Below are 12,573 nucleotides of genomic sequence, written 5' to 3'. Positions count from 1 at the left end.
TTTACAGGCCTACAGTCTGCTGCTGCGTGAATGTTGTAACTCGATGGGAGCCACTGCAAGTGACTTGAACGTGCCTACAAATATGCAAACCATCATGAAAAAGCTGCCTTATAAGCTGCGGGATCGGTGGAGGAGTGTGGCCTGTGATATTCAGGAGAAGTTCCATCATCGAGCCACATTTCCTGACATTGTGAATTTTGTGGAGAGGCAAGTCAAAATTGCAAGTGACCCGATTTTTGGAAACATACAAGATACACCTGGGACTGGAAGAAAAGACACAAGACTGGCAAAACCTCAGGCTAGCTTAACTGCTAGAGGCAGTAGTTTTGCCACGACTGTAGCACCTGAGAAGAAATTTGATCCTGGAAACAATAAGGAGAGCTCACATGGTAAAGTGTGCCCGTTTTGTGGAGCTGGACATGGTTTGGATATTTGCCTTCTCTTGGACAAAAGGACACAAAATGAGAAGATGTCTTTTTTGAAGGAAAATAAGATGTGTTTTGGGTGTCTGTGCATTGGGCACATGAGTAAAGATTGCAGAAAACGTTTGTTGTGTAGAGTATGCAATCTTAAGCACCCCACATTGTTGCATATCCACTCCAACGCAAAACAAAAGAGCTCAACTCAAGCTAATGATGGATCGGAAGTGGCCAGAGAAGGTGTAGTGGTTTCTGTGCAGTCCAGTGGCTTGACTGGGGCCGGTAAACAGGACTGTGCTCTCTCTATTCTGCCTGTCCAGGTGAAGTCCAAAAGGGGACAGGAGACTGTCATCACATATGCATTCTTGGATCCGGGGAGTACTGCCTCATTTTGCACAGAACGATTAATGAACCGGCTGAATCTGACTGGTAAGAAGCTGGGAATACTCCTCAGAACAATGGGACAAGAAAAGGTGGTGGACAGCTACATGTTGACTGATCTGGAAGTGGCTGGGTTGGATTCTGACACCTTTTGTGGCTTACCCGAGATGTTCACACAAAGGAGCATGCCTGTAAATCGAGGGAACATACCACACTCAAAAGACCTCCAAAGATGGCCACACCTGAGACATATAAGAATCCCAGAGATTGACGCAGATGTAGACCTTCTGATCGGCACTAATGTACCTCAAGCTCTGGAACCGTGGGAGGTGATTCGTGCAGTGGATGGAGGCCCCTATGCTACTAAGACCATCCTGGGTTGGTCTGTGACTGGCCCGCTTCGAGGAGACTGCCAGATCAGTGAACAATGTTTTCAGCCAGATATCACAGTCAATAGAATCTCTGTGGCGAGGCTTGATGAGCTTTGGGAGAAGCAGCTGAAAGTGGATTTCCCCGAGACCCTGCAGAATGAGCAGTCTGGTCTGTCAAGGGAAGATCAGCGCTTCATCGAGTTTGTCTTGGAGTCTGCCAAGCTCACTGATGGTCATTACAGCATTGGTTTGCCATTAAGAAAAAGATGCCTCAAATTGCGAAACAATAAGACAGTTGCAGTACAGTGTGCATTGGGCCTTAAAAGACATTTAAATAAAGATCCATCCTTTTTCTCTGACTACACCACATTTATGTCGGGGATGCTGGCTAATGGCTTTGCGGAGAGAGTTGCAACTGAGCAGTTGGCCCGTTGTGACGAAAGGTTGTGGTACATACCGCACCATGGGGTGTATCACCCAACAAAGAAAAAACTGCGGGTGGTTTTTGATTGCGGTGCCACATTTCAAGGGACATCTTTGAACTCTCAACTTCTGCAAGGACCAGACCTCACAAGTTTGCTGGTGGGAGTCCTTGCGAAATTCCGCAAAGAACCTGTGGCGCTCATGGCAGATGTTGAGGCCAGAGTTCATCAGGTCAAGGTGCAAACTGAAGGTGGATTTAAGCTCAATAAATGGATCAGTAACTGACGCACAGTTCTCGCTACTATCCCTCAGGAGGAGCGAGCTACCGAGCCACGGCTCTTATGGCTCGTCAGAGCAGAAGTGAAAGCTACCGACCCACCGGACCCACCGCCGAGGCAGACAAGTCGGCGGCAGAGAAATGGTGGCAGCTGATCCAGGAGTCCAAGTTTCTGGGAGGCGACATGGAGCACACTCACTTGGTGAAAGGTCTGGACTTCGCTCTGCTGCAGAAGGTTATCGTGGTGCTGGTGGACGATATGGCACCTCGCAGTGCTTGGATTACAGGAAGAATTGTGAATGCTGTTCCGGATAAAAATGGACTGGTTCGAAGTGTACGGATTAAAACTAAAACAAGCTGTTTGGACAGGCCGATAACCAAAGTCTGCCTTCTGCAGGAAGCAGAAGAGCAGTGAAGACCTTTTTGGATTATTTGGACATTCAGTCATAAACCTCTTTTTTTGAACTTTTGGCTTTTCTTTTTACTTTGACTTGACTTGTATGTTCACTCTGCATTTTGGTGTCTCCTACAAGGTTGTGGTGGTGGTGGTGAATTATTACCTTGCAATAATTTGGGGCCGGAATGTAGGAGCCATACATTGATTTTGAGTTGTTTTATTTTGTATTCTATTTTTTGTTTGCACATGCATGACGTCAGCAGGAGGCTGTCGCCGGTATCTGTTGGGTGGCACTTTGGGTGTGTTTTTCCTTTAAATGAGCAGGTGAGCTCAGCTGTGAGGGGATGAGCTTGGATCATGGCGGCTGGGTGAGCTTGGGGAAAAACTTTTTGTTGACCGTAAACGTAAACGTAACCGTAAACGTAAGCATAATATTAACTGCACTGTCAGAGGCATCCTTGCACGGCTTGTGAAATGCATCAAAAGGAAGTAAGTGTCTGTCTTTTATGTACAAGCTTGTGAGATGGAGCAATAAACAACACCATTTGTGCAATAGTACTGCGTGACGCGTCTTCAGTAGTAAAACCCCATGTCTTAGCCGGCCGCGGCGTTTGTATTGGTTTTTTAGTTTATACGCCGCAATACGGGCAACAGTGCAATCATCAAGAACGAGATGACCGGAGCAGGAACAGCGGAGGTGCTCGGCGCATCGGAGGTGCTGCATGGGCTCAGTGATGTTCTGGGGGAACAAGACACGATATGACATTATAGCATGCACTTTCATCCATTGTAAAAAATAAAAAAAAAAGGTGTTTCAGAATGCGGTAGTGGTGGCTGTGTGTACAATAGGTGCATGGCGCATCAACTCACCGTAAAGTTTGTCTATCATGCGCTCAAACCGAGCTAAAAAGCGCTCCGTTTTCTGCTCGTGGCGCTTCTGCTCCTTCAGGCTCTCCTGTATCAGGTAATCCATTATGGGATTGGACTTCCTACTTCTTTTTGGGGATGACTTTAGAAACAGATCTTCGTTTTCGGCGCTAAACCTGATCAGGCTCTTTGTTTGTGCTTGAGTCCCTGTGAATCAGTCACGTATATGAATACTTGTGATAATAGGTAGCGAAATGACGCTCAAAAGGAACTTCTCTATGGTTAACCAACTACATTGCTTGTAAATACTCGCGTTACAATTTAAAAAACGACAACTCTTTCACAGCACCTTCACATGCATTGACCGATTACTCCATGTAAAATAGCGACTTTTCCCATGTGCGTTTATAACAGAAAATAACTACACATTGCCACCATGTTAAACTCACACAATACACCAGTTATCACAACCTAAAACGGTTAAAACAGTTAAATTATGGCAAAAAGATAGAAGAACTTACATTCGTGTGGTGCTCTTGCTTCTGCCATTTTTAAAAAGACTCACGATCTCCCGGTAGTCGCGTTGTATTCTGGGAAATATATCATACCCCTTCAAACGGAGTCTGCCTGGCCGAAGCCCTCCGTTTCAAGGGCTACAACGGAGGGGTAGGGTTAAGGGGAAGGGCTTTGGAAGAGTATTGGGACAACACTACCCCTACACGTGAACGCGCAAAACGGAGGGGAAGGGGTAAGGGGTAGGGCCAAGGGGTGAATTGGGATTGGGCCTAAATGTCAAAGGTAAGAGATATGTTCCTTCTCATCTGTACTGACTGACTGGTGTTTGTACTGTTCGTCCTGTCACTTCATTTTTACCACACTGTCAAATACACCTCTTTCTTAATCCATCGTCACTGCTTTGGTCCAGTTATCCAGCCAATCAGCCTCATCCTCCTATTCATCTATATCACTGAGCAATTGTAAATGGAAGGCATTCAAATTGCCCTGATATCTGCCCTCCGTGTCAAAGAAACAGGAATATCATCTACGCATTTATTATAAATCTTAAACCTACCTTCAGTTAAGGGAAATACATGTTGAAACATTTCACACCGTCACATTGATTCACGTTAAATTGAATTTGAAATGAAGCATGTTGTGTAAAGAAATGCATTTTTATGTTTATAGGTCAAAATTATGGAAGAAAAATATTGACATTTTGGGGCATATATAAAAAAAAAACTGAAATGAGCTCAAACTTAAACAAAGGGCCACTATATAACCTGCTCTATCAAAGTTAGAGTTATCTGAGAGAAGAATGTTATTTTAGGACTGTAGAAAGTGGAGGATGCCTACTGAAAAGGTGCAAGGGGCATTTCTCCCTGCGGCCCCTCTAAATGTTCCTGTTTCCCACAAAAAGTTTTTCCATCTGTGCAACAAACACAGAAAGTACTAGCGATCAATATGAAAGACGACCCTCGAACTAACTGATATAAAGAGGATTTTTTCTTTTTTTAAATGTCTTACTCTGCCGAAGACACGACCTGCTTTGCTCCTGATCAGCTCCAGGCTGTCAGCATTCTTCTTCTGGGGCATCAGACTGCTGCCTGTGCTGCACACACAAATACAAATGGGAATGAATAAGCCCGAAGAACATTAGCTAAAAAGCTACTCAGTCCCAAAGTAAGAACACAAACGGACCTGTAGGCGTCAGAGAGTGTGACGAAGGAGAACTCTTTGGTGCTGTAGAGCATGAGGTCCTCGGCCACCTTACTGAGGTGGGTCAAACACAACGAAGCCCAAAACAAGAACTCCGCTGACAAAAAAAAAGAGAGAGTAAATAAAAGGAAGAAGAAAATTCTTCATTTGCACTGATTACTCAGATCAACTTATGAAGGACAGCTGATTGAAACGCATTGTTTACATACCAACAAAGTCTCTTTGGCCTGTGGCATCCATGCTGTTTACACTGATGCCATCAAATCCCAACTCTACAAAGCCAGCCATGAACAAATGTGTCAGTTTTAAATACATGATTCATCAACAGAAAAGCTGCAGGTGAGAGACGACAACACTGAGAGAGGTCTGACCTTTCTGCAGCAGCTGCCTGTCAATGCCCAGAGGGGTCCCAGCAATGGCCCCACTGAAAGAGCAGCATTCACTCTGGTTACTTTGGGGTGGGAACAGCAGACAGTGGGTGTGTTTACAGTGGGTGTGTTCACAGTGGGTGTGTTCACGGCATACCTTCCAAGAGGTAAGATGTTTACTCTTTTCTTGATCTCCAGAAGCCGGTCAACATCTCTGCTCACAGCAACAGCATGGCTGGGGAGGGAGGAGTGGAAGACTCACATGAACAACACACCGTCTAACTTTAAAAGGCGCCACAACCCCTGCAAATTTCGCTTTCCGATCATCACCTTAGAATCCAGTGGCTCCACCTGATTGGCTGAGCCCTCTGCATATGGGTGTAACCGGGAAAAAGGACGTCAATTTCCCTGATTAAAACAGGAACAACAAAGGCCACTTTAATAAAGCGGCGTTGCAGATGAAGCCGTGTTTTCGTGTGCCTGTACGTGTGTTTTTCTTACGCCGCTGCCCGCTCCACCATGGAAGATACGAGCTGCAGGGAACTGTCCGTCAGGGTGGTGATGGCATCGCGCAGCCATAGCCTCATGTCAGTAACCACCTGGTAAACCAGAACACGCAGCACAGTCTTAAAATACTCCCTCGGCTTGTCCTTACTGTTGAACGAGAAATATAATCACATCAATACAAACCTGATCATTTCTGCTCCTGCCAGTGTGCAGCTTCCCTGCAGGCGCACCAATCAGCTCCTGAAAACACAGGCAGCAATATGACAGAGACGTCCCTCATAAGAGCCATCAGCAAAGCCCCGTCTCCAGGGCAACAGCATAAAAGAGTTAAAACACTCATTTTTCTTTATGAGAGGAAAAAAAGAGCAAAAGCAGCAGTGTTTTATTCAAAACTTGATACTTTTTGCGTACAATTTTTCCTGTAAGTTTCTGAAATATATCAATTCTTTAGAAATTACTTAAGTAACAAACGGGAGTAAACAGTGAAGTTGTTTTTGAATACTTTTTATACGATTATACAATATTCTGTTACACTACTATACAATCAGTGGTGTGCTACTGAGCATTTGTTGGGGAAAAAAAGAAATGTATTAATTACACAATCTCAAAACAGACAACAACGTAAATATTCATTCTGGGAAACGTGTCCGTCTGTGTAGCTCATGGATCTGATTTTAAAAGCTTCCTGGGAAATAAAACAGATCTATATCACTGATGTGGGTACATCGTACAAACAAAATAATAGAAGGATCGATTCATTGTGTGCTTTTGTCTTTCCATGGACTTTAATCGCAGTAATAAACATAACATACCACGGGAATTATGTGGTCATCTGAGTGCCGAGTCCCACCTCACCAACCTCCCTCAGGATATATCCTCAGTGGCAGATTCTTGCATGTTGTTTGTTTCTGTCACTTTAAAGTCAGGCGCTTCTTTAATCCTTTGTTCTGTTTGAGTTCAGTTTGTAGTCTGTCTTGGCAGCAGCGAAGCCTATGCTCTTTTTCATCAACTGTCCTCACGTCCACCATTGATTGTGAAAATGTGGTGCAGTTATATAGGTTAAGGACAAGGCTTAAAGGGGAACTCCGGGGCATTTGAAGCGTGTTTCCATTGCTAGAGGTTGTCAAATACTGCCAGTAGGACACAGAGAGATGCGTATCTGCGCTCCCTGTGTGAAGATCGCTCTGTCCGCACACCCTGTCATGCGAGGCTAATACGTGGTGGCTAAGGGGCAAGCGCTAACCCTTCCACGTAAAACAACAACTTGCACACTGCAGAAACGTCACACCACTTTATAAACCATCCGACAATAAAGTCACAAGCCTTACCATCAAAACCATATGCATGGTTCTCACATTACTGGCATGGGGACGTTACAAAACAACTTTATAAACAGCATGTCACTCACCGGCTGGTTGTAGGCTCGCGCATGTGAAAGCCCAAAAGAGTCGATGAAGAATAATCCCATATACAAAACAATTATATTCTCTAGAAAAACTGCGTTCAAGTGTTTAAAACATTACAACAATACATGCCCAGTAATATTGTTGTAATGTTTTAAATACTTGAACGTAGTTTTTCTAGAGAATATAATTGTTTTGTATATGGGATTATCGTCCATCGACTCTTTTGGGCTTTCACATGCGCGAGCCTACAACCAGCCGGTGAGTGACATGCTGTTTATAAAGTTGTTTTGTAACGTCCCCATGCCAGTAATGTGAGAACCATGCATATGGTTTTGATGGTAAGGCTTGTGACTTTATTGTCGGATGGGTTATAAAGTGGTGTGACGTTTCTGCTGTGTGCAAGTTGTTGTTTTACGTGGAAGGGTTAGCGCTTGCCCCTTAGCCACCATGTATTAGCCTCGCATGACATGCTGTGCGGACAGAGCGATCTTCACACAGGGAGCACAGATCTGGACCTCTCTGTGTCCTACTAGCAGTATTTGACAACCTCTAGCAATGGAAACACGCTTCAAATGCCCCGGAGTTCCCCTTTAAGTAAATGCAGATGCTTACAGTTTCCCAAGCAGGTTTGTGTCACATACATGAAAAGATTGTGTTTCATGGGGGGCAGACAAGCCAAACCTCACCTTTAGCCTCCGCTCATTCGCTGTATGGATGTCTTCATCTCCAGGTTTGATCACAAAGGCACCTTTAGACCACTCTTCAGAAACCTGCAGGACAAAAAGGAGGACTGTGTCACCCAATGGCAACTAAGCGGGCTGCTTTAAACTTTAAAAAAAAAAAACTAGATTAAAGAAATCTAAACAACATGTTTGGTTGTGTTGCATTGTTTAGCTAATGTGGCTTGCATTGAAAGGGGGAAACATGGGGGAGAGGGGGCGCTGAACACTGACCTGAATAAAAGAGGAGCTGCAGTTGTTAGCAGCTGTCACATGATGACACTATTGTTCACAACAAACTCAGCACAACACAGGAATCCTGCACCACGGCACATTTCAGCAATGCATGTAGCTACACATGCATTCAGGTTTGTGACTAATCGGTGATTAGTTTCTCTGCTGTTGGAGAGACTGTGTCACTATGCAGCACACCGGGTCTCCATTTCTGGCCCCATTCCTACTGTGGGTAAAGGAATTGAACTTTTCAGCAGACTTCTTGGCCTGAACACATGGTTGTCAAATGCCTGCATCGCCCATGGGATTAAGTTCATTGATAACTTTAATATCTTTTGGAACTGTAAGGAGCGTTTCAGACCTGATGGCGTGCATCCCAATCGAACTGGATGCAGATTACTTGGTGCACATTTACGTCATGCTGTTGGGACGGCAAACCCAAACATGACTGTACAGATTAGACTGAAGGACACAGCAGCGAGGCAAACAACCCCCAGCCCTCCCCCCTCACCAGACCCTTTACTCCACATCACCCAAGGTCTCCAAAGGATGTCTCTATCCCAGCCAGGACTCCAGCGACCACCATCAACCGAGAAACGCAGGGCACCCCCTCCTCCTCCTCTTACATCATCTGTCCTGGCAGAGCAGGGCACGAGGGGATGTGCAGGATGTTCAAGGAGCAGCACAACATCCAGAGTTCAAAACAAAGATAGCATGCCATGATGTGTTCAGGGTCCCTGCAATAGAAGTCCGACTTCTGACAGCTGTTCTGAGAACAAGCTGGGACCCAATAGGATTCCTGTTTTAGTTAGTAAAAGAAGGAATCGAAAACAGTCAACCTGCTGGGTGAATTTATCTAATCTGTTAACGGTACCACGTACAACTCAGAATACAACAGAGACCAGTGTAAACTCCACAAAGCTAGCCTTACTTAATATTAGATCTCTGTCTAATAAGTCACTGTTAGTTAATGACTTCATAATTTCACACAATTTAGATTTTATTTTTCTGACAGAAACATGGTTAACAGAGAGCACAAGTGCTACTGTTCTTAATGAAGCAGCCCCCCCAAACTTTAGTTTTATGGATAAATGCCGAAATGGTAGGAAAGGTGGGGGGGGGGGGGGGCTTATTTAAAGATACATTCCAGTGTAAAGAGATCTCATTTGGTGAATTCACTTCTTTTAAATATCTTAGTTTTATTTTAAAGGGTGTTCCTAAAATCCTTTTCTTAATCATTTACAGATCTCCAGGATACTGTGCAAGTTTTATTGATGAATTTTCTGAATTATTGTCTGTTATTTCGACTGATTTTAACCATTTTATCTTGACCGGGGATTTTAACATTCACATGGATAATATGACGGATGGTACTGCCAAAGAATTTTCTTCTGTGCTGGACATGTTTGGTTTGTGGCAGCATGTAACAGAACCTACCCAACTTCGAGGTCACATTCTGGACCTGCTCATTTCTAAAGGTGTTGATATTTCTTCTGTTGTGGTTATTGATTTGGCCTTGTCTGACCATTTTTGTATTTTATTTGATTTACATATTACTCAGAATGTTCAAACAACCAGCTTCTCAGTTAAGAAGAGGTACATCAATGAGAAAACAAGTGCTTAGTTTAGGGAGGCCATAGTTATGTTACCAACAATGAGCGCAGAGTCTGTTGAAGGACGGCTGGATCATTTCAACTTAAACATTTTGAATGTAATGGAAGCTGTTGCACCGATAAGAATCAAGAGCACCTTGATCAAACAGAAAACCCCATGGAGAAACACCACTACGGTCAAAAACCTGAAAAGAGAATGCAGGAAAGCTGAACGTAAATGGAGGAAAACAAAGCTTCAGATTCACTATGAGCTGTACAAAGAAAGCCTGCGTAGTTATAACAATGAGCTGTGCAAGGCCAGACAGCTGCATTTATCTGAAATGATTAATAAGAATGTCAACAATTCTCCAACTCTGTTTGCTATGGTTGAAAAACTCACAAATCCTCCTAAACAGTCAAACCCAGACCTCCTCTCCACTGAGAAATGCAACAAATTTGCCAACTTTTTTAGCCAAAAAAATCAAAACGATTAGACAAAACATTCACGCAACACAGACAAACAAGAAAACTAATCTGTGTCTAAAACCTAGAAATAACTCTGACGTTATGTCACAATTTAATATTGTAGATTTAAAAATCCTAGAGGAAACAGTTCAGCATCTGAAATCAACAACTTGTTCTCTGGACATAATACCATCCGACTTTTTAAAAACTGTTTTTACCTCAGTAGAAAGTGATCTCCTACGAATAGTTAACAGCTCACTGGCATCAGGCATTTTTCCCAAGTCACTAAAGACAGCTGCCATTAAGCCACTCCTAAAGAAGAGAACTCTAGACGCCTCTATGATGAACAACTACAGACCTGTCTCTAACCTCTCTTTTATATCTAAGATTATTGAGAAAGTTGTATTTAAACAGCTCAACGACTTTCTGAATGAAAGTGGAAGTCTTTCAATCAGGCTTCAGACGTCATCACAGCACTGAAACAGCTCTGGTCAAAGTGTTAAGCGACATTAGGTTGAATACTGATACTGGTAATGTTTCAGTCCTGGTTCTGTTGGACCTCAGCACTGCGTTTGATACTGTAGATCACAGAATCCTGTTGCACAGGCTGGAAAACTGGGTTGGACTTTCTGGAGCGGTCCTTAACTGGTTCAGGTCCTACTTAGAAGGCCGGAGTTATTTTGTTACAATTGGCAGCTATGAATCTGAGCGAGTGGCCATGACTTGTGGAGTCCCCCAGGGGTCAATTCTCGGACCTCTTCTGTTTAACTTGTATATGCTCCCTTTGGGTCAGATATTGCAGAACTTTAACATCAATTATCACAGTTATGCAGGCGATACACAACTTTATGTGTCTCAGTCACCGGACGACTGCAGCCCAGCAGACGTACTGTGTCAGTGTCTGGAGGAAGTAAACACCTGGATGAGAGATAATTTTCTACAATTAAATGAAGACAAAACTGAGATCATTCTGTTTGGTAGCAAAGAGAAGAGGGTCAGCGTTGGTAAATATCTTGAGACTCAGGCCCTTACAATCACTGACCGAGTTGGTAACCTCGGAGTGTTGATAGACTCAGATCTGACTTTCAGCAGCCACATCAAAGCTGTCACCAAGGCAGCTTTTTACCATCTCAGAAACATCAACAGAATTAAAGGTTTCCTCTCCCAAAAAGACCAGGAGAAACTCATCCATGCATTCATCTCCAGTAGACTACATTACTGTAATGCTCTTTTAACTGGACTTCCCAAAAAGAGCATTAAACATCTGCAGCTCATCCAGAACGCTGCTGCTAGAGTTTTAACCCGGACTAAGAGATCCGAACACATCACACCAGTTTTAAAATCTTTACTCTGGCTTCCAGTCAGTCACAGAATAGATTTTAAAAGCCTGCTGATGGTTTACAATCTGTGATATGTTCAGGGAATATAAAGCCAGCAGAGCTCTTAGATCCAAGGACTCAGGTCAGCTGGTCCAGTCCAGAGTCCAGACTAAACATGGAGAAGCAGCATTTAGCTGTTATGCTGCAAACAAGTGGAACAAACTGCCAGTGGAGATTAAACTTTCACCAAATGGAGACATTTTTAAATCCAGGTTAAAAACATTTCTTTTCTCATGTGTCTATGCATGAAATCTGCACGATATCTTTGAATTTTGTGGACTGTTGCTTGTTTTTAAATTCATTTAAATGATTTTATTTGTTTCTCTTTATATTCTTTTATGTATTTTTAATGCTTCTTCCACTCCCTGCTGCAATGCTTTTATTTTATGTGAAGCACTTTGAATTCTTTGTATATGAAATGTGCTAAATAAATACATTTGATTTGATTTGATTTGAAATCACACTTAGTTTGACAGTGCCATCTTGGACCTGTGGTACCTGTTCAGCTCTCAATAAAACGCGTGTGTTCACACCTGATCCATCCCATGTAATATTTGCTCCATTTCCTCCGTGCTGACCAGCTTGGCCTTTTCCAGAGCTTTAACATAAGCCTTGCTCCCTCGGATGTCAGCATCCCACATCCTCTGGTCGTACCCGATGGACGCGTTGAACTTCTCCATGATTGGATCGGTGTCTCCCACGAAACGCCCGCCCCAAAGCTTATTTCCCTGGAGACAGACAGACAGACAGGCACAACCTTAACTTCCACAGGCAGGAATGTGCTGGGTTGATCGGGTTAGCTGCTCTCTGTGGAAAAGGACATCGGAGTTTGACAGCTTGTTTGGTTAGCGTCCAGCTGGCCGTCAAAACAATGCGTGAATCCCAGCTGTGGTCGCGGTCTGCTCATATCAATCTTACCTCGGTGTTTGCCATTTTAATCAACAGCAGCTGTCTGCAGTGTATTTATCTGCTGAGCTATTTTGGCTGGGAAGACGCTGGGAGTCACTGTTCAACGGGAGCAGCGAGGTGGTTGTTCCTGAAGCTGCTGGTGT

At 43.7% G+C, this 12,573-nt stretch overlaps 1 protein-coding gene across 1 annotated transcript in view; it reads right to left on the bottom strand.

The window, feature by feature from the left end:
• The window catches only part of asl (argininosuccinate lyase), a 22,539-nt gene extending 9,966 nt beyond the window's left edge, over positions 1-12,573 (bottom strand). The window contains exons 1-11 of the mRNA XM_075487001.1: positions 12,440-12,573; positions 12,055-12,249; positions 7,819-7,902; positions 5,910-5,966; positions 5,721-5,818; positions 5,550-5,627; positions 5,377-5,454; positions 5,223-5,275; positions 5,061-5,123; positions 4,834-4,948; positions 4,660-4,744 (exon numbers count right to left, since the gene is read on the bottom strand). Coding sequence (XP_075343116.1) covers positions 4,660-4,744; positions 4,834-4,948; positions 5,061-5,123; positions 5,223-5,275; positions 5,377-5,454; positions 5,550-5,627; positions 5,721-5,818; positions 5,910-5,966; positions 7,819-7,902; positions 12,055-12,249; positions 12,440-12,454 — 921 coding nt within the window. The 5' untranslated portion in view covers positions 12,455-12,573. The remainder of the gene's footprint in view (positions 1-4,659; positions 4,745-4,833; positions 4,949-5,060; positions 5,124-5,222; positions 5,276-5,376; positions 5,455-5,549; positions 5,628-5,720; positions 5,819-5,909; positions 5,967-7,818; positions 7,903-12,054; positions 12,250-12,439) is intronic.

Source organism: Odontesthes bonariensis, chromosome 16 (assembly GCF_027942865.1).
Source record: "Odontesthes bonariensis isolate fOdoBon6 chromosome 16, fOdoBon6.hap1, whole genome shotgun sequence".
NCBI lineage: Eukaryota > Metazoa > Chordata > Actinopteri > Atheriniformes > Atherinopsidae > Odontesthes > Odontesthes bonariensis.
This window is presented reverse-complemented; position numbering and strand designations above follow the sequence as displayed.